At 43.6% G+C, this 18,467-nt stretch overlaps 1 protein-coding gene across 1 annotated transcript in view; it reads left to right on the top strand.

Annotated features, from left to right (window-relative positions):
* Positions 1 to 18,103, top strand: part of LOC139789118 (ubiquitin-associated protein 2-like) — a 102,665-nt gene extending 84,562 nt beyond the window's left edge. Inside the window, 11 exon segments of the mRNA XM_071729644.1 lie at positions 842 to 933; positions 1,759 to 1,806; positions 9,066 to 9,144; positions 10,373 to 10,587; positions 11,670 to 11,769; positions 11,850 to 11,960; positions 15,087 to 15,154; positions 16,116 to 16,211; positions 16,213 to 16,307; positions 17,846 to 17,867; positions 17,869 to 18,103. Of these exon segments, the coding sequence (XP_071585745.1) occupies positions 842 to 933; positions 1,759 to 1,806; positions 9,066 to 9,144; positions 10,373 to 10,587; positions 11,670 to 11,769; positions 11,850 to 11,960; positions 15,087 to 15,154; positions 16,116 to 16,211; positions 16,213 to 16,307; positions 17,846 to 17,867; positions 17,869 to 18,027 (1,085 nt within the window). The 3' untranslated portion in view covers positions 18,028 to 18,103.
* The last annotated feature ends 364 nt before the right edge of the window (positions 18,104 to 18,467 follow it).

Below are 18,467 nucleotides of genomic sequence, written 5' to 3'. Positions count from 1 at the left end.
CTCCTCATTATCATATGCCATATCCCTACTGCCACATCTACAGAAAAGGAAAAAAGTATTTGATGTCTGGGTCATTCCACAGGAAATAGCACTTCAAAAAAAGGGTCCACAGAGAGAGAAAGTAGGGGAGGCTTCTTGCACTGAAATAGAAGCAATGCTAAATTCTCTCTTGCTTCTCTGAAATTCTTCCCTGAACTGCTAAAAGGAAATCTTATGGAGGGAAGTGAATTATTTAAATATTAAGATCAAAATTATTTACAGAAGGTTTTCTCATTCCAATATCTTGTAAATGAAGTGTCTGATGACTGGCCAAAGTGCATTTATTTACTCTTCTGCTTCCTAGCACTGCTCCATGGAGGCAACTGAAACTGTTTCAATCGTCTGTTTGCTATTCCCAGCTGCAATAAGTCACCCACAAAAAGTATGCTGGCAACATTTAGTACTTTCCAGTCTATTGCTGATGATAAGGGAGAATGTGTTAATAGAGCAGAAAATGAGAGAGTTTGTTCTCTTAGATTAAAAAAAAAAACTAAATTTTGCCTTCAGGAGAGGACTGAGCAAAGAAGAGGTTCTTGGACCAAGTAAATGACTAAATCACACTGTTCTCTGATGGGACTGTTTTCAGTTGTAAATAGCCTATACTTTCCCTTCCTTGAGGCATGGTTAAACTCTTCAGGATATTTGAGCATTTTTATCAACATGCACAAAATTCTTCTGCATAATTCTGCTCTTTATAAGCTATGACAGTGCAGCCACAAGGGCTTGTGAGTTATCTTGTCTCAATGCTGAAGCCTTTTCTTTTCTAAAGGCTTGTTTAAGTGTCTGCATTTTGATTCTACAGGGAAAGCTCCACCAAACCTGCCCCAAGGTGTACCTCCCTTGTTACATAATCAGTATATTGTGGGACCTGGAGGACTTCTGCCTGCCTACCCAGTAAGCAATTTAATTGTTCCTGTCCTTGATTGCTTAACCCTTGGTGAAAGTGGGCTCTCCAGACCTGCTGCTGTCTATGTCAAGGCATTTCTGTTGGAACATGTTGCATCTGGACTTATCATTCCAAATGCTGTAGAATGTATTCAGCAAGGGTTTACTGTTGATAGTAAACTGCAGAACTGTTGGTACAGACCTGATTGGCTGCTGTTGAAGCTAAATGTGTGTTGCTATGGTTTTCAGTGGTATCAGGTTTTAGGTCCTTTGAGTAAAATTAGACTCATTCAGATTTGTGTTACTGGTTGAAATGTGCCAATGTGTCCTGTCTGTCATACTTTGAAAGACTGCAGATAGATTTTTGATGTCTGACCAGGATCAACATATTTTTTCTTATCTGTTTTTTGAATCAGAAACTATTCTAATAATTTTTCTGTATCCCACTGAATGCAAGGGGATACTATAGGTTGTTTTGTGGTCTGGTCATTAAAGTCCTGCTGTTCTCAGAAGTAATGATTGAACCAAGAAGGTTGTTGCTACTACCCCCAAATTTGGATGTCCTGTAGATTTTTCACAAGTTGATGAATGAAGATGGGAAAGTCATACTCTCCTCAGAGGATTGCTGTCATCAAGAAACATCAGAGTGACAACCATTTTAAGCTTATCTCTGTTAGCCTTAAACTGCTACAGTGTGCCATGATAGCTCAATGTAATGAATAGCTGTACACTGTACACCTTTAAAATAGGTCAAACTCTATTCAAATCCCCAAAATGGTCAGCATCAGAGAAAAGTGTTGTTATGATGTTTTATTTTTATCTGTCTTTAAGCAGATTTATGGTTATGATGATCTCCAGATGCTTCAGTCCAGACTGCCAATGGTAAGTAATTGGCTTGGTTTATTTAATATTAAACAAGTTCTATTCAGTGTTGATCATTTGTGCAACACAAATTGGTTCATTTGATGGTGATTAAGAGCTCATGTTCTATATTCTGTTTTTTAAATATTCTTTAGGTGGCATAAATTGATATAGAACAATTGTTGCATCATGCATTCATCCATCTGTAAATAGAAGTAAGTTTGCTCTGTGTTTCTAGTGAAGAAATTTTATAATTGTAGCAACAGTATGACATCTTGTCAAGTCTAGTTGAAATCTGAGCATGAATGTTTTCTTCTACCAGGAGGTAGGATTGAACAGCAAGTACACAAATTGTCAGCCAGTAGGTGCAGGTTTTTGAGGCGCTCAAACTTTGTGCATGCATCATGGCAAGAAATGCAGGGATGCTCCTCAAGGGTGCTCTTCCAAGGGAGGGAGAGTATACAAAGTTTTCTTCCTTACCTGGATTTAGAATGTAAATGGGATGTGAGAGAAGCTGAGAGCTAGATTCACAAAGAGCCTGTCACAGGTGAGTGTTTGTGTGGCTGAATCCAAACTTAGTCTCAGACTTGGTCAACAGATTATGGCTAAGGGATTATATGTATTTATAGCTAAAGGATTAAATGTGCATACCCAGTTCTCTATATCACTTAACTAAGATCTCAAAGTTTCATCATGCTTATTCCCAATTCTCTTACCTTCCGTTTGGGCATCCAGTGTTAGTTTGCTCCAAAATTTGAACCCTCAGTTTCCCAAAGCAGACTCTTAGGCATAGGATTTTATAAAAGTAAATAATTTAGTAGAATGGTACAGCAGCAGGATCAGATCGAGCTAGGTGCCTCCAGAAAGGGGACCAACCCAAACAAAGAAATCCCTGGGTAATTATACCCCTACAGACTATTCACCCACCCCTCACGTAATGGTTAGATTAGTAGTAATATTTGGGTCTGGGGTCCTCTTGTTCCTCATTGGATTCCTTTACTGCCTTCAGACAGGATGTTATCTTGTCTAATTTCAGCTGCTGTTGATGATCGTAGCCTTGAAGCCTCTGTATCTTCTGATTTACACTGGCGGCTCTGTTTTGACTAAGTTAGGTACATGTTCAGTAAATCTAAGTGGAAATGTACAGGTTGTGGCCTAAGGCTTCAGCAAATCTAGCTACTCATGATAGATGAGTAAAGCTAAGCAAACAGCATACTGAATCACATGATATTACAACTCTAAGTGATTAATTCTATTTAAAACTTACTTATTTCAGCTAAACAACTAATATCTCTTAATACTGAGAGGCGTCTCTGCTAAAGGGGAGAATTGTGTGGCATGCAGTCCAGTTGCTGTCCAGGAAGAATTCAAATTGGATTCACCCAGTGATCTGTTGTTGGTAAAAGATCTTGTTGCGTTGAAGAGCACCCTTGAGGAGCATCCCAGCTCAAGGAGATCACTGCCATGCAGCCACGCTGCCTAGCAGGAAGAGCTCAAAGAAGGTTCACTTAGACTGTCATATTTATGGGATAAAGAGGTTGGCTTATAATCAAATTGAATACAATGTAAAAGGTATGCACAAGACTCCTTGTACAACTTATTGGTATTCATTGTGTTGCTCTGCTCCTTTGTGGGTTTCCTAGAGGAGTTTTTGTCACGGCTATGGCTCAGGCCTTTACCTCCTTTGGAGCCTGTACCAAACTGCTGCTGGTTTGGTTAAGGGGGGGTTGAGTGCAACCGTCACAGAGCCTTAGCCTAGATTGTGGTAAGGTAAAGAATTTTGTTTTCAGAAAACTAGGATATGAAACTTGGAGATTAGGTTTGGTGGTATGTAACTGAGAAAAGTCACAGGATTAAGTAATGCAGTGTATCCATAGAGACAGAAAAGAAGCAACGAACGATCTGGAAAAGAAGTATCACTGAATGAAGGCCAGTTAAAGGTCCAAGTCAGTATCAGGTTTTTCATGTGGAGTCTAGAGGCAATCAGTCAGATAGTCAAAGGTGAGTACAGGGATGTCCCAGTCAAAACCCTGTCCAGCTACACATTCTGAATTTTAAAAAAATAAAATTGAGTGCATTAATGAAGATTTTAACTACCCAATGAAGGCATGATCCTTGAAAGAACTGTTAACTGAAATGAAAGGGATTATTTTCAGAGCAGCAAAATGACAAAATACTTGCAGTTCTGGGGCCAGGAGAGACACTGTTACACTGGTAGGAGGCAAAATGTGTTCTAGGAGTGCTGTTCAAATTTTATCAGCAAGCGCTTCTCATCTGTTCACTCAATTTTTTGTTGCTCTTTGGGCAGGACTGCTTTTTCCATGTAGCCATACCAAAGGGCATAGCATTCTTCTTGGTGGGAAGGTTTGATTCTGAGGAGCTAGGAGCTGAGAATTATTGATATTATTTACATGTAGTGACAGCAAATTGAGAGAAAAAATGAATGAGTAATACTTAATCTAAAATAAATACAGTAAAGCACATGGAGAAAAAAAAAAAATTAATCTGTCCATTCAGTCCCAGAGTAGGACTGAACAAGAGAAAAAGTAATGATTCATACCTTGTCTATGTTGCCCTGGAATAGTTCATGATGCAAGGTGTTTTCAAGCAGTGCAACAAGAGAGATGTAAAAAATGCTTGAAGTGGCAAGAGTAGCTGAACTCAGCCTAATCAAAATTATCTCTGCCATGCCTTTCCTTCATCTAAACTGGGATGGAAGGTGGAAAATATTAAGGAGATACGGGCCAAAGAGATGATTCTGATGACAATGGCTAAACCCTGGCAGAGGTTTTTGAAAGTGTTTGAGGAAAGTGCATCCTTGGTGAGGTGCCAGAGAAGAGTGGGCACAGAATCTGCAGAGCCCTGTTTGGAGCAGGGCTTGGAGCAGGTGTTGAGTGGAAGTTGCTTCCCCACACCTCAAAGGATCATTTCTGTGCTTCTGAGACAAGAGGCACTGGCAAACTGTTTACAACAGGTCTTTATTTTCTGTTAAACAAATCTGTGAAAAAAAATAAAAACCCTTGCCAAAACAAATAAAACAAGTTATATAAATAGATGAGCAGTCAGTGGAAGCTCAGGGTCTAGGGTCATTCTTGCAGCAGCTCTTGCCATCACTCAGGGGAGGCAGTGGTCCAGAAGTGATGATGGCAACATAGGTAGGGATGTGCAGGTTGGTTGGGGTTGTTGGGTTAATTGCATATGGTGCGGGTGAGGTTGTGGAGATGTTGGAAAAAGGCACGAGCTTCAAGGTGGACCTGGTTCCAGACACATGGGGTGGTGGTGATGGGTGTGGAGGAAGTCCTGGTGTGCCTGAAGTATTTGTTGATGCTGAGCAGCAGGTTGTGGGGCCTTTGGCCTTTGAAGACCATGCCATTGGCTGGTGCACATTGCTGCAGGTGGTGGATGTAATGCTGGAGGTTGCTGAGGAGGTGGTGTGGTGACTGGGCATCCCGGGGAGTGTGTGTGTGTTTGGGCTGCTGAGGGTGGTAAAGAGGTGCTGGAGGATGTAGAGGGCAGTGGTGTTGGCTTGCTGTGGGTGGCTGGTGTGGAGGAGGGTGTTGGGGAAGAGCGTATGCTGGTGGTGGATGTATGCTGGTGGTGGATGTATGCTGGTGGTAGCAGGGTTGTAGCAGGCTGGGACTTGCTACAACAGCTCCATGTCCTTCTTGTGTTGGGGGCTCCAGAACTGGACACAGTATTTGAGGTGGAGTCTCACAAGAGCAGAGTAGAGAGGGAGTTATTTGTCCTCAGTGTGTTTATATTTATAAACAAATACATAAATATTGGGAAGGATTTCTGGTCAACTATTCATGCAATGATTGTGATTTCTGGATGTTATTTTTTTTAATTGTGTTTTGAATTTGTTGTAGAAATGAGGCAACGTTAGGTATATGGGAGGCAGTAGGTTGTAGGAATGTTTATCTTCTATGTGCTGGTCCATTTACATCTAGAAAATGAAAGTGGTGAGAGTCCCAAATGTAAGCCTTCATGGCTTCCTGGGAAGCTTCCAGCAGTGAGAGGTACTGGTGGTTGCTGATACCATGCAAATAGGGGTTTCCCCTGAGGTTTCTTTTTAAATTTAATTTAGTTTCTTAATGTGTATGATGAGGCTATAAATTCTCACTGTGTTGGTTTTCTGTTTGTTTGTTTTGTGGTGGGGGTTTTTTTGTTAGGTTTTTTTTTTTGGTTGGTTGATTTGTTTTTTTAATTTTTTTGTGTGTATTACATTGGGATATGCTATCTTTTATGATAGTCTGTTGTGGGCTACCTGTGTAGTAGAGATCTTAGAAATATCTTAGCTGGTGTGTGTAGTACCTAGCAAACTGCTTGGAGGAGCTTAAATCTATTACGTCAGATCCTTTATCATTTTTCAGTCCTTTTCTCTCTCACCTTCTGAGTCTATTCCTGATATTTCGGTTTTGATTTCAGGCACCTTCTACTATGTTCTGGGTTGATATGGTGCCAGTTTTGGTAGTGGGGGAGGGGCCCCAGGGGTGGCTCCTGTGAGAAGCTGTTGAAAGCTCCCCCATCTCCAATGCAATTAACATATTCAAGAAGGGGAAACAGCGGTTATAAGATTTCAGGGCAAAGGAGAGGAGGAGGAGAGAGGAATATCAGGATGTGAGAGCAATGATGGAGCAGAGATACCAAGGTTGGTGAGGAAGGAGAGGGAGAAGGTGCCTGAACAGAGGGGGAGCGAGTGGCTGTGTGGTCCTTTGTTATCGGATGGGCCTAAACCACGACATATTTCATGCCTTCTGTAAGTCAGGAAATACTCATGTTGTTTGAAGAGCAGAGTATCCCTTCTGATGTTTTCTATGGGTGGTTACACAGTGCAAAGACAACTGGTTACAGTTGTATTTTTAATTATTTTTGTTTTGAATGTGTGTATGCATAGGTGTGTGGGATAGGGATATGCAGTGTTGATATTGTTTTCCCCTACCTGAGGGGCAGTGGGAATAATTGCAATCCTTAGACCTTGTTCTCATGTGGATTTAGTTAATTTTTGTTTGGTTTATATAGGGGAAAATGCTAGTATGTCAGTTCCAGTTCATATTCACCAAGTCCTGTTCAGATCTCTTCTCCAGATCTGCTTTTTGTGTAATTTTCCTCCGAAGGAGACAGGAGCGCTGCTTTTGAGTAAACTGCAAATACTTCTAATAGGAATTTGTTTGTGTTTTGTGAAGTGATTCATAACAGAGTCAATGAGATGGAATTATCTGGGAAGGAAAGGATGATGAAGTATGGCACCATTTCAAGTTACAGAAAACACCTGCAATACTCTTTGCCAGATTATTTTATGTTCAGTGATGGAGGATTGGGTGTAGGAGATGGGAGTGATACACAGAAATGCAGCAAGGTGGAAGATACTGTCGACTCTGAGAAAGCATTTGAGGTGCTGGGGATTTTGCAGAGGCAGGTATGAAGGAGGATGCTTTTCCAATGTTGAAGATTGTGTGAAAATGGATACATTAGTGGTTAAAGCATTAACTTTTGATGGATTGGAGGTGATAAGGAGTAAAGCATGAGAATTAGGAGGATAACCACTTAGTACGGTACCAGCCTGTTACGGTTCGAAGTAACTTATAATTTTTTGATCTGTGAGAACAAAGTCCAACCACCAGGGGTTGGGTGCAAGCATAAAGTTTTATTTGACAAATTACAGGCCAAGTGATATAATCCAATGAAGATATGGCAAAATATGTTGCGAGGCAAAAGAGAGAGAGAGTTTAAAGACTGAGGGAGAGAAGGGAAAAGAGTGAGAGGAAAAGAATGAAGGAGAGAGACAGAAAGAGGGAGAGAGAGAGAAAGATCACCACCCACGGATAAATTATATACCAATACTACTGTACTAATATATATAAAACATTCACTAAAAAAAAAAAAAGGATGAAAGGTTAAACAAACACTATTTTAAATTTGTTAAAATATTCTATTTATTAATGGTACCAACATTTTCTTCATTCATTCCAATCAATTGTCTTGTGCACACCACTTCGGAGACTACTGGTCTGAGGGCTCCTGTAACATAGCTTAAATAAATTTTTCAGTGTTCTGGTTTGAGCCAGGATAGAACCAATTTTCTTTCTAATCATTTTACTTTTCATCTAAGTCTCTTCTAAGTAGCTGCACTTGCTGAAATTAACAGCAAGTTTCTCAGTCAGTGTCTGCTTCTAGGACTGGTAACGCTCAATGTTTATAGTTACCACTGGAGAATGGTGTGCAGAAAGGCTCTTGCTTATATTTGTTCCTATAGAAACCAAGGTCACTGCTTGGTTCTGCTAAAATACTTATGCTCTGGAAATGAAAGGGTGGAAAAGGGGTCACACCTGTGACCCTCCTTGCACCCCCATACGTGTCACACAATATAAATCAGGGATCAGGAGGGTCAAGCTCTCTTTGTCCATGGCCAGCGTCCTGGGAGGATTCTGTCAGTTCATCTGCCTCTGATCCCAATCCTTGCCCTCCTGAATCTGTGTGTTCCTGCATCCATCTCCCATCTGCTGCTGATGCCAGGAACCCAGCCCAGGACTTTTACAGAGCCTGCCCTGCAGCCTCAGTGGTGGTGATGTGAGCATTAATGGGTGTGTGTGTGCAATATTGGTTTTGTATATATTTGTATATATTGGTACGAATTTCATTATTTTCCTTAGTTTCCAACCCATAAGTCTCTCTCCCTTATTCACATTCTGGGAAGGGAGAGGGGTTAATAGAGAGCATCCGTCATTCCTTTAATTGCTGGCTCAGCGTTAACCCTTGACATCCAGTCATCAGGTGGTAGCTCTCTTTCTTAATTTTTTTTTATGTTTGTGCCCTTTTTCCTAGCTGATGTTTTTACTTTTAGAAAACAGGGCATGGTACAAGGGTAAAATGTTTAGACTAACATCCACATTGTGTCCTGGCCTTACCCCAGGTCTTTGGCCCCTGATGGTCTGTTGCTCTTCCAGGTGCAGTCTTGCTTTAATATGACAGCTCAGAGCTGAGGGCTGGGAGGGGAAAGCATTTAGTTGTTGCCTTTAACTTACCTTTACTTATTAAGAGATTAAATATGTTTATATGATATTAATAATACCCATAAAATAGGTTTATTTTGTAGTTCAGGATACAGGTAAATCTTCAGCTCTGCTGTAAGCTATAAGATCAGCTTCTGCCCAATCTTCTTTTAGTTCTTGCTTTTTAAATTTTCTTACATGTATAATATGGAGTTCATAATAATACAGAGTTCAGTCCAGCTCTGTTATGGTTTCAACTATTAATAAAGGATGTAATCTCTTTCTAAGGATTACTACGGAATTACATTCCCTGCTCCTGCAACCTTGACAGGCAGAGATGGGAGTCTTGCTAGCAACCTGTACTCAGGTGAGTGTTATTTTAAGACAAGGATGGTGGCTGGTTGCTAAATGAAGGTCATCCTGTCATTACTGAAAGAGCAGTCATTTTTCCCTTCTGTAACCAGTTAAACCCATCAGTCCAAACTAGTTAAACAAAAACGAGCATCTCCCTCTCAACCCTGACATAATTTTCTTAATTTTGTTTTATTCATAGTATTGGTCAGTAATTCATATGTGACTTCTTCTGGGAGTAAGTTAGATAGCCTTTGAGTATTAGTGCAAAATTGTTATGAAATTTTGGTGCTTTAAAAAGCCCTTCTTCATTTCTGTTCTTGCTCTTCAGTTTATCATCATGCAAAGATTACATCAATTCCATCCAAGATTTTTAGCTAGGGGGTTTATTTCCCTGCCATCTGGTTACAACTTAAAACTGTAGCCATAGGAGTTATAATTTCTATAATGCCAGTATTAAGTGTTATACCTTTTGGTAACCAACATAAAGGAATACTAGTTGTGAATGAGATAGATGTGACTGATATATGTTACCTTCCTAAAAACACATGAACATGCTGCTTTGTAGGCTGCCAGAAAATGCAAGTGTTCAGGAGTTTTCTGCTTTGTAATCGCTTCTCTCAGGAGACTGCTTTGGCGTTAATAACTAGATTTACTTTCCTACTTCTTGAATAAGGTGGCTTGTGATGCAAGCCTTACTTTCTTGGCCTTAAGCTACTGTCTTCAGAACTTTGGTGGTGTGAGGAACTGGACATCTGTCTAGTCATTCTTGACAAATAAACAGACACTGACAAAAATATGCCCATCACTGCCTGTAAATCCTAACTTGCTTTCAGCCCATGAAGCTTAGCTAATCAATTTAACCGTCAGGAGAATCACACTTCAACCCAACAACCATTTGCTCTTTGGCTCTTTACCATAATTCTGCATTTGGCATGTTTTATTGCAATGATATGATAGTAATGAATCTACTCAGACTGTGTGAAATGGATAAGTATTGATATCTCCATTTTATCAATGGATTAACCAGGGCACGGAGTTCTGTGCCATGAACAAGCAATGTCCCTGTGGCCATCACGAACAGAGACTGGGAGAGTTCTTCCCATGAACAACTGCAGCTTTTCAAGTGTAGGATGTGCTCTCTTCTGTAGTTGTCTACTTGTATTTGGAGGATTTAAATTCTTTGAATCCTCCACTTTTGGAGTAGCTTTGATAGCTTTTCTGATTGGTTCTTTCTTTCGCAGGTGATGTAACAAAATTCGGACGTGGAGATTCTGCCTCCCCTGCTCCTGCTACCACACTTTCCCAGCCACAGCAGAACCAGACACAGACTCATCATACAACTCAGCAGCCCTTCCTCAACCCAACTCTGCCCCCAGGGTACAGCTACACTGGGTTACCTTATTACGCTGGTGTGCCTGGTGTACCCAGTGCATTCCAGTATGGGCCAACCATGTTTGTAAGTGTGACAGCCTAAACCGTAATCCTTCCTTCATGCCTCTCTGGTTTTACTTTCTCCAGCCCAAACCTTCTACTTCTTGGAATCACAGGTTGATTTGGGTTGGAAGGGACCTTTAAAGATCATCTAGTCTGACACACACACACCCCCCCGCCATGGGCAGGGACACCTACTAGACCAAGTTGCTCCAACCCCCTCCAACCTGTCCTTCAGCACTTCCAGGGAGGGGGCAGCCACAACTCTCTGGAGCCTTCTCTTCTCTAGGCTGAACAACCCCAACTCTCTCGGCCTGTCTGCATAGAAGTGCTCCAGCTCCAGATCATCTTCATGGTCTCCTCTGGACCCACTCCAACAGCTTCAGCATGAAAAAACTAGCTGCAGTCTCTTCCCCAAGAAAACAGGAAGTTTAAAAGGCCAGAACTCATGGACTCCTGCTCAGGTTACTGTAAATAGCAGACAGTTACAGCTCATGGACTCAGTCTTCCTGAAAGCCCATAGCAGCATCTGGAGAGTCAAAGGCAGACCCAAATCTGAGTCAGCAGGCCAAGAGTTTCTAGAAAATCCTTTTGAGGGATGGAGGAGACCCCATTAAATCAGAGAGCAATGCTGGTAGTTTTAGGAGAGAGAATGTTATTTGGGAAGGGGTGTGCTCCAGACAGAAGGGTAATTGAGTCTATTTTAGGGCCTTGTAGGATTGTGTTTTATGAAACAGCCTCAGGCAGGAGTTGGTGTTTCATTTGATTCTGGAGGGAGAGCACTGTGGTTGCTCCTTGGGTTTGTGGGTAAGAATTTGCTGTTTACAGTCAGCGTATGAAAGAAATATGTAGCCTGTTCTGAGACAAGGTTGCACTGCAGTCAGAGGGATGGCTCTAGCAGAAAATTTGGGGCTTGTACAAAGCCACTACAGCAAGTTATTGCTGGAAGCATGAATTGCATGTCCCATGCCATCCCAGTGCTCCCAACTCCAAATTAAATTTCCCATGTGAGGTGGAGGTGCCTTCCCCATTGGATCGCAGAGGGAGCTTGTGTTTTGCCTGACGTTTCCCAGTTAACAGCGCTTTTTATTCCCTTCCTTTGTCCAGGTACCTCCAGCATCTGCTAAACAGCATGGAGTCAACCTGAACACAGCATCTACTCCTTTCCATCAAGCGAGTGGCTATGGGCAGCACAGCTATGGACCAGGTATGCTTACCACTGCACTTGTCATGTGAGTGTCTGCAGAGCTGCTTGCACACTGTAACACCTTGTCTTGTACACACCAGCAGGATATGATGACTTAACACAGGGGACAGCAGCTGGAGATTACAGCAAAGGAGGCTACAGTGGGTCATCTCAAGCACAAAACAAATCTGCTAGCACTGGACCTGGAAAAGGTAACATGTGAGACTTGAGGTTGCTCTTGAGTGGTATTTCGTAGGGCAAACTCACAGTACTGTACAGTCAACACAGCAGCCAGCCCTAAACAGAGTCCTGATCCATGCTGTTTCTCTATCTCCCATATACCAAATGCTTTTTTAATGGCCCAAGTGTTCCTTCTAAAACCTCATGGCTGAACTTTGCATAAGGATTTGTTTGGCTGACGCACAGCTTTGTCCACTATTATACATGGGAGAAATGGTGAGCTGTTTCCTCTGCCAAAGCTTTCTTTGCTGAAGAATAGTGGTCCTGCATCAATGCCATGTTTTTGAAGCCTAATCAGTTGGATTCTGCTGCTGAAATGGTCTACCAAATAAAGACTAGATTCTGAGTTTCTTGTTAGGCACCTGATAAAGCTGTGTGTTAGGAGTGAGCAAGGCAGTTCACACATCTCTGGGCTGTTGTTTCAGCTGCTGTCTGTACACCCTGTAATGTTTCCTTTGTAACTGTAAAGGCTGAAGAATTTATACAGTTAATCTGAAAGCTTTATTCTGAACATGTTGGTTAGACCTGAGAAATGTATACTGAATTGCTTAGCATTATCTAGTTCATCCTTGGGCTTAAACAAATACCAAGCATTTACTGTGCATTTGAAATACCAACTGGAATGTCTTCATCCAAGAGCTGATCACACTCTTCTCTGTGAAGAAGAGATCCCTTCTACCAGTCCTTGCCTTTGCCTTCTGTGACATGGACAGTGTGGCCAGGGCCCTTATTGGTGAAACGTCCTCAGCCTTCTCCATATTCCACATGACCAGGTTTCCCATTTGCTTCTGGAGAGGGCACACATTTTCCCTGTTCTGCCTTTTATCACTTATATACCTGTAGAAGTTTTGTTACCTTTGATGTCCCTGGCCAGATTTAATTCTATCTGGGCTTTAGCTTTCCTAACCTGATCCCTGGCTGCTTGGACAACTTCTTTGTATTTCTCCTGGACTACTTGTCCCTGCTTCCACCTTCTGAAGACATTGTTTTTACATCTAAGTGTGTCTAGGAGATCCTTGTCTATCCATGCAGGCCTCCTGGCATTCTTGTCTGCCTTCTTTGTTGGGACACATTTCTCCTGGGCTTGGAGGAGGTGATTCTTGAATACTGACCAGCTTTCCTGGGCCCCTCTTCCCTCCAGGGCTTTATCCTATGGTACCTCACCAAGCAGATCCCTGAAGAGTTCAAAATCTGCTCTCCTCAAATCCAAGGTAATGAGCTTGCTGTGTATCCTCCTTGTTGCCCTAAGGATCCTGGATTCTACCATTTTGTGGTTGCTGCAGCCAAGGCTGCCCTTGAGCTTCATGATGTCCACCAGCCCGTCCTTGTTGGTGAAGACAAGCTCCAGCATAGCACCTCTTCTTATTGGTTCCTCTACCACTTGGAGAAGAAAATTGTTGTCACTGCACTCCAAGAATTTCCTCAATTGCTGGTGCCTTGCTGTGTTGTCCCTTGAGCAGATATTGGGGTGGTTGAAATGTCCCATGAGGACCATGTCCTGTGAAAGTGAAGCTGCTCCTATCTGTCTGTAGAGGGCCTCATCTGCTCCATCATCTTGGTCAGGCAGCCTATAGCAGACTCCCACTGTGATATCACCTGCCCCTGTCTTCCCTTTAACCCTGACCCAAAAGCCCTCCATCAGCTCATTCATCCATCCCCAGGCAAAGCTTCATGGACTCCAGCTGGTCATTGACATAGAGGGTGACACCGCCTCCTCCCCTGCCTGTCCCACGCTCCAGTCATAGGAGTCATCCCACCACATTTTAGTGATGCCAATAACACCATAGCCCTCCAGGCATGTGCACGTTTGTAACTCCTCTGGCTTATTTCCCATGCTGTGTGCATTTGCATAGAGGCATTTAAGATGGGCCCCCATTGAAGCTGCTTTCCTGGCTGAGATTATACTCTCCTTCATTTTAGGTTTTCTCCTGTTGTCCTGTGATCCTTCTCCAGGCCCAGGGCATCTCTTACTGGCATTGGCTTCAAAGTGGTGGTAGTGGGATGGATTGAGGATCCCCTCTCCCAGCAGCTCTAGTTTAAAGCCCTCTTTATTAGATTGGCAAGCCTGTTGCCAAAGATGCTCTCCCCTTTCCCTGAAAGATGAACCTCATCAGCCCCTAGGAGACCAGGTTTCTTGAAGTGAGTCCCATGAGTCTAGGAAGCCAAAGCACTGAATGTGGCACCACTTCTGTAACCATTTATTGATTTTTCCCAATGTGATTTGACCTTTCAAGCCTATTCCTTTCCCGATGAAAAGACTATCTGTGCTCCCAAGTCCTTCACTGCTGCTACCAGGGCTCTGTAATCTTTTTTTATGGTATTCAGATTGCTTCTGGCTGTATTATTGGTACTCACATGAAACAGCAGGAGTGGATAATAGTCAGTAGGATGTACAAGTTCAGGTAATCTTTCAGTGACATCCCTTATGTGAGCCCCTATGCAAGTTTTATGCAAGTGAAATGATTAGAGACAGTCTTTATAAGACTGTGAGTAAGTGGCTGGTTTGAGAGTCACCTTCCTGGTGAGTGTTTCTGAGCCTGTTGTGGCTCCAGCCAGTCCAGATGGAAGCCAGCCTGAATCAGTAATATTAATTCTCTCAGGTCAGAGGAGCATTGCAGACCTTACCCTTCTGCAGGATGTAAAAGGACAAGGACTCAAATGTAAAGCAAATGTTAAGTCTCATTGCTCTACTGGAAAGCTCTTGAATGCTGCAGTAGAGCTAAATGCATCCCTACACCTAGGGTAAAATTGGCTTTTCGTCAGCTTAAACAAGTATTTGGTGCAGCCAGCTGCTGCCTGGTGAAGTGCATTTGAATCTAAGCAATAACCACTGGGTCATGGATCTGGGCTGGTTTCCTGCTTTGAAACAGGAGTGAGGAACTGAGCCCTTTCTTCTGTTCCCATGTGGGATGCTGGGGGTCTGACAGCATGGAGAGCTCCACCAAGCTGGCTGGCAGCAGCATCAGCAGCAGCTGTGGACAAAGGTACATCCACTGAGGCTGCGGGAGGTGCTGAGAGCAAAGCACTAGGGTTCAGGGTAGGTGGTTGTTGACTTTTTTATTGTTGATGGCTTTTTTTTTTTTTTTTTTGCTTTCCAGGTGTTTCTGTGACATCAAGTAACACAGGTGTATCTGATATCAGTGGCTCCGTCTATAACAAGACTCAGGTGAGCAAGGCTGCCCCCTTTCCTGTGGCCTGAGGCTAGGCTGATGGCTTCCCCTATGGAGTGCTGGTGGCTGGGGCCATTCCTAGGCCAGTTGGTTTTAGGATTAGCAGGCTGTGGTATTTCTTATGCCTCTGTTTGCTGATGGAGAGGATTCTTGCCCTCTATCCCATCACTTCTGCCATGTCAGCTCCTGAGAGCAGCTTCTGGCATAGGTGCAGCACTCTATGCTGCCACACATGTTCTATATCCTGGGTGCAAATGAAATGGGATGGCACTAATGTTTTTAGTCAAAATAGCCCCCAAAGGGGAGTCAAGAGGCTGTTTGCTTTTCACTAGCAAGACCAGTCAGTAGTGCCTATCCCTAACTCCTGAGGGTCCCTGTCCCACACTTTCCTGTCACTGTTGCTTAATATACAGCTTCTCAGGGAAAGCAGAAAGCACTTTGATAAGCTGCGATGTGCAGTTGGGCTTATGTCCAGCTCTTGTTTTCCCATCTTTGCACCCTTAGCTAGGGGAATCAATGTCTGGCTGTGATCTATGCTTACAGGTAGGAAGAACTTGCACTCTCAGATACATGCTTAACATTAGGGGTCAAGCTTTGTCCAGGGGAGGGAAATCTTATTGCAAGTTCTTGTGTTTTTGTTGGGCCTCCCTGGGTAGGTTGAGCCTGACCCCCCTCATTGTTTGAAGGACTGATTTCAGGCAGCTGCTGCCATCCTATGTCTCACTGAGTAAAAAGAGGTCAGGGGAAAAAAAGGAGCACAGTAGGCATTAGTGTGGAATTATGGCTAACAGGAGCTGAAACTTGTCTGCTGAAGTGATCACAGGTGTGACTTATCTTGCTCATGGGGTAGGTGAAAGGTTCAGGTGATGTGTGTTTGGGCCACTCTGATTCTTGTCTAATCCCTGTGGGGGCTGCTTACACCAGTCTCTGATGCTGTCCCCCTCACCTCCCATACAGACATTTGACAAGCAGGGATTCCACACTGGCACACCATCTCCTTTCAGCCTGCCCTCTGCTCTTGGATCAACTGGGCCTCTGAACCCTGGTGCGGCCCCGGGTTATGCTCCAGCCCCATTTCTCCATATCCTGCCTGCACATCAGCAGCCTCATTCCCAGATACTACATCACCATCTTCAGCAAGATGCACAGGTGAGTTGGCCCCTTCCACATCTACAGCATGCCTAAGGGGAGATTGCACCCACTTGCATTCCAAAAAGACCCTAATGGAATGCAAAAAAAAGGATTTTGTTTCCTTCTCGCTTTTGCTTTGCTCATTGGGAAAGGGCCTTGACAATGATTGCAGACTGACAGACTTGATGCCATTGACCGGCTTGGGGAGGGAACCTCATGAAGTTCAGCAAGGGGAAGTGCAAAGTCCTGCCCCTGGGGAAGAACAACCCCATATACCAGTATATGCTGGGGGCCAAAGCAGCTAGGTGTAAAAGGCCATGGGGGTTCAGGTGGTCACCATTTTGAACATGAGACAGCAATGTGCCCTTGCCACAAAGGTGGCAAATGGTATCCTGGGCTATATTAGGCAAAGTATTGCCAGCAGGTTGAGGGAAGGGATCCTTCCCCTCTGCTCAGCACTGGTGAGTCCACACCTGGAGTTCTGTGTCCAGTTCTGGGCTCCCCAGTATAAGAGATACATGGATGTAGTGGAGAGTCCAACAAAGGGCCACAAGGAAAATGAAGGGACTGGATCATCTCTCCTGTGAGGAAAGGCTGAGAGAGCTGGGACTGTTCAGCCTGGAGGAGAGAAGGCTCCAGGTAAGTGTCATTAATGTATCTAAATACCTGTAGGGAAAGTGTAAGGGGGGGTAGAGCCAGGCTCTTCTCAGTGGTGCCCAGTGACAGAACCAGAGGCAATGGGCATAGACTGAAACACACGAGGTTCCTTCTGAATATCAGGAATCACTTTTTTACTGAGATAGTGACCAAGCACTGGCACAGGTCGTCCAGAGAGGTCATAGAGTCTCCATTGTTGGAACTGTCTGGATATGGTCCTGGGCATCTGGTTTCAGGTGACCCTGCTTGAGCAGAGGAGGTCCTTGCCAGCCTGCGATTCTGTGAAGAGGCTATCCTGATGTGGGGTGTGGAGAGATGGTCTGTGAGGTGTGAAGCCAAGGCAGGTGCTGCTGTTCCCTGGCTGCAGCAGGAGAGCAGGATGTTAGCACTTGTAACTCTGAGGGAAAAATCAAACTCCTTGCAGGTTGCATGTTGGTTCTGATTTCGTTTCTCCAACCCATGCATTTACTTTCCTCACTGCAAATATTCCCTGAATGAAACATTCTGCCTTAGAGGCCAGAAATAGGAAATTATTTCTCTCTCCAAATGTGTGACATTCTTGGCTGGTGCACTGCCTCCATTCACCTTGAGAGCTCCTTGGCTGTCCCCAGTCCTGCTTTGTGCTTGAACCTGTTTAGGGTGAGAGGTGGTGGCATGGTGTGTCCCTATGCTCCTGCTTGGTGTCTCTGTAGCTGTTTGTCCTGGATTGCAAGTCACAGAGATGTTAAAGAGCAGAAACAGATCCATTTGGGAGGGGGGAGAATTGCTCTGTTGGTGGCTGTCAGGGCTTTCCCTGGGGGTGGAAGCTCTTCTGCTAAAATACAGACAGGCTTGTCTTCCTGGGAGTGCTTAGTGCTATGGCAGCTGATGCCCATGTCTCCTTTCTTTCCAATTTCTAGGCTGGATCTGGCCAACGCAACCAACCCAGCACCATGCAGCAAAAGTCTCAGGCTACCAAAAATGCCTATGGCACTTCTCCATACTGGACAAACTAAATCCAAAACCAGGGAAGGGGGAGAGAATGAAAGGAGAGGAGGAGAAAAATCAAAAGAAAAGAGAAAACAAAACAAATAAAAGCTGAAGCCCATTTCTGTAATTATTAGAAGTAACTGCTCAGCCAAGCATCTGTGTGGGGAGAACTGCAGCTAGCCAGACATCCTCTGATGCACCTGCTTCCGCTTTGAGTTGCTGTTGTATGTAATATATTTATGTATGTATTTGTAAATGTAAGAGCCTAAATGCGGTTTTCTGCATCTTGCAGCCTGATTTATTTTCTTTGTAGGGAAAAAAAATATTTCTTCTCTGCACCAGGGCATCCTTGTTTGGTTTTTTTTAAGCTATATAACTGTCAAACTGACTTTTTGGGGGGGCTGGAGCCCATTTATTTAATACAGTTCTCAATTCAGGCAAATAAGGAGCCCTGCCCCCTCCCTCCCAAAAAAAGAATCAAGATGTGTCTTGTTGGTTTGATTTCTGCCCCTGGCCCCCCAATATAGCTGTTACTTTAAAGAGAAAAGCAGG

This window comes from Heliangelus exortis, chromosome W (assembly GCF_036169615.1).
Source record: "Heliangelus exortis chromosome W, bHelExo1.hap1, whole genome shotgun sequence".
Classification (NCBI taxonomy): domain Eukaryota; kingdom Metazoa; phylum Chordata; class Aves; order Apodiformes; family Trochilidae; genus Heliangelus; species Heliangelus exortis.
This window is presented reverse-complemented; position numbering and strand designations above follow the sequence as displayed.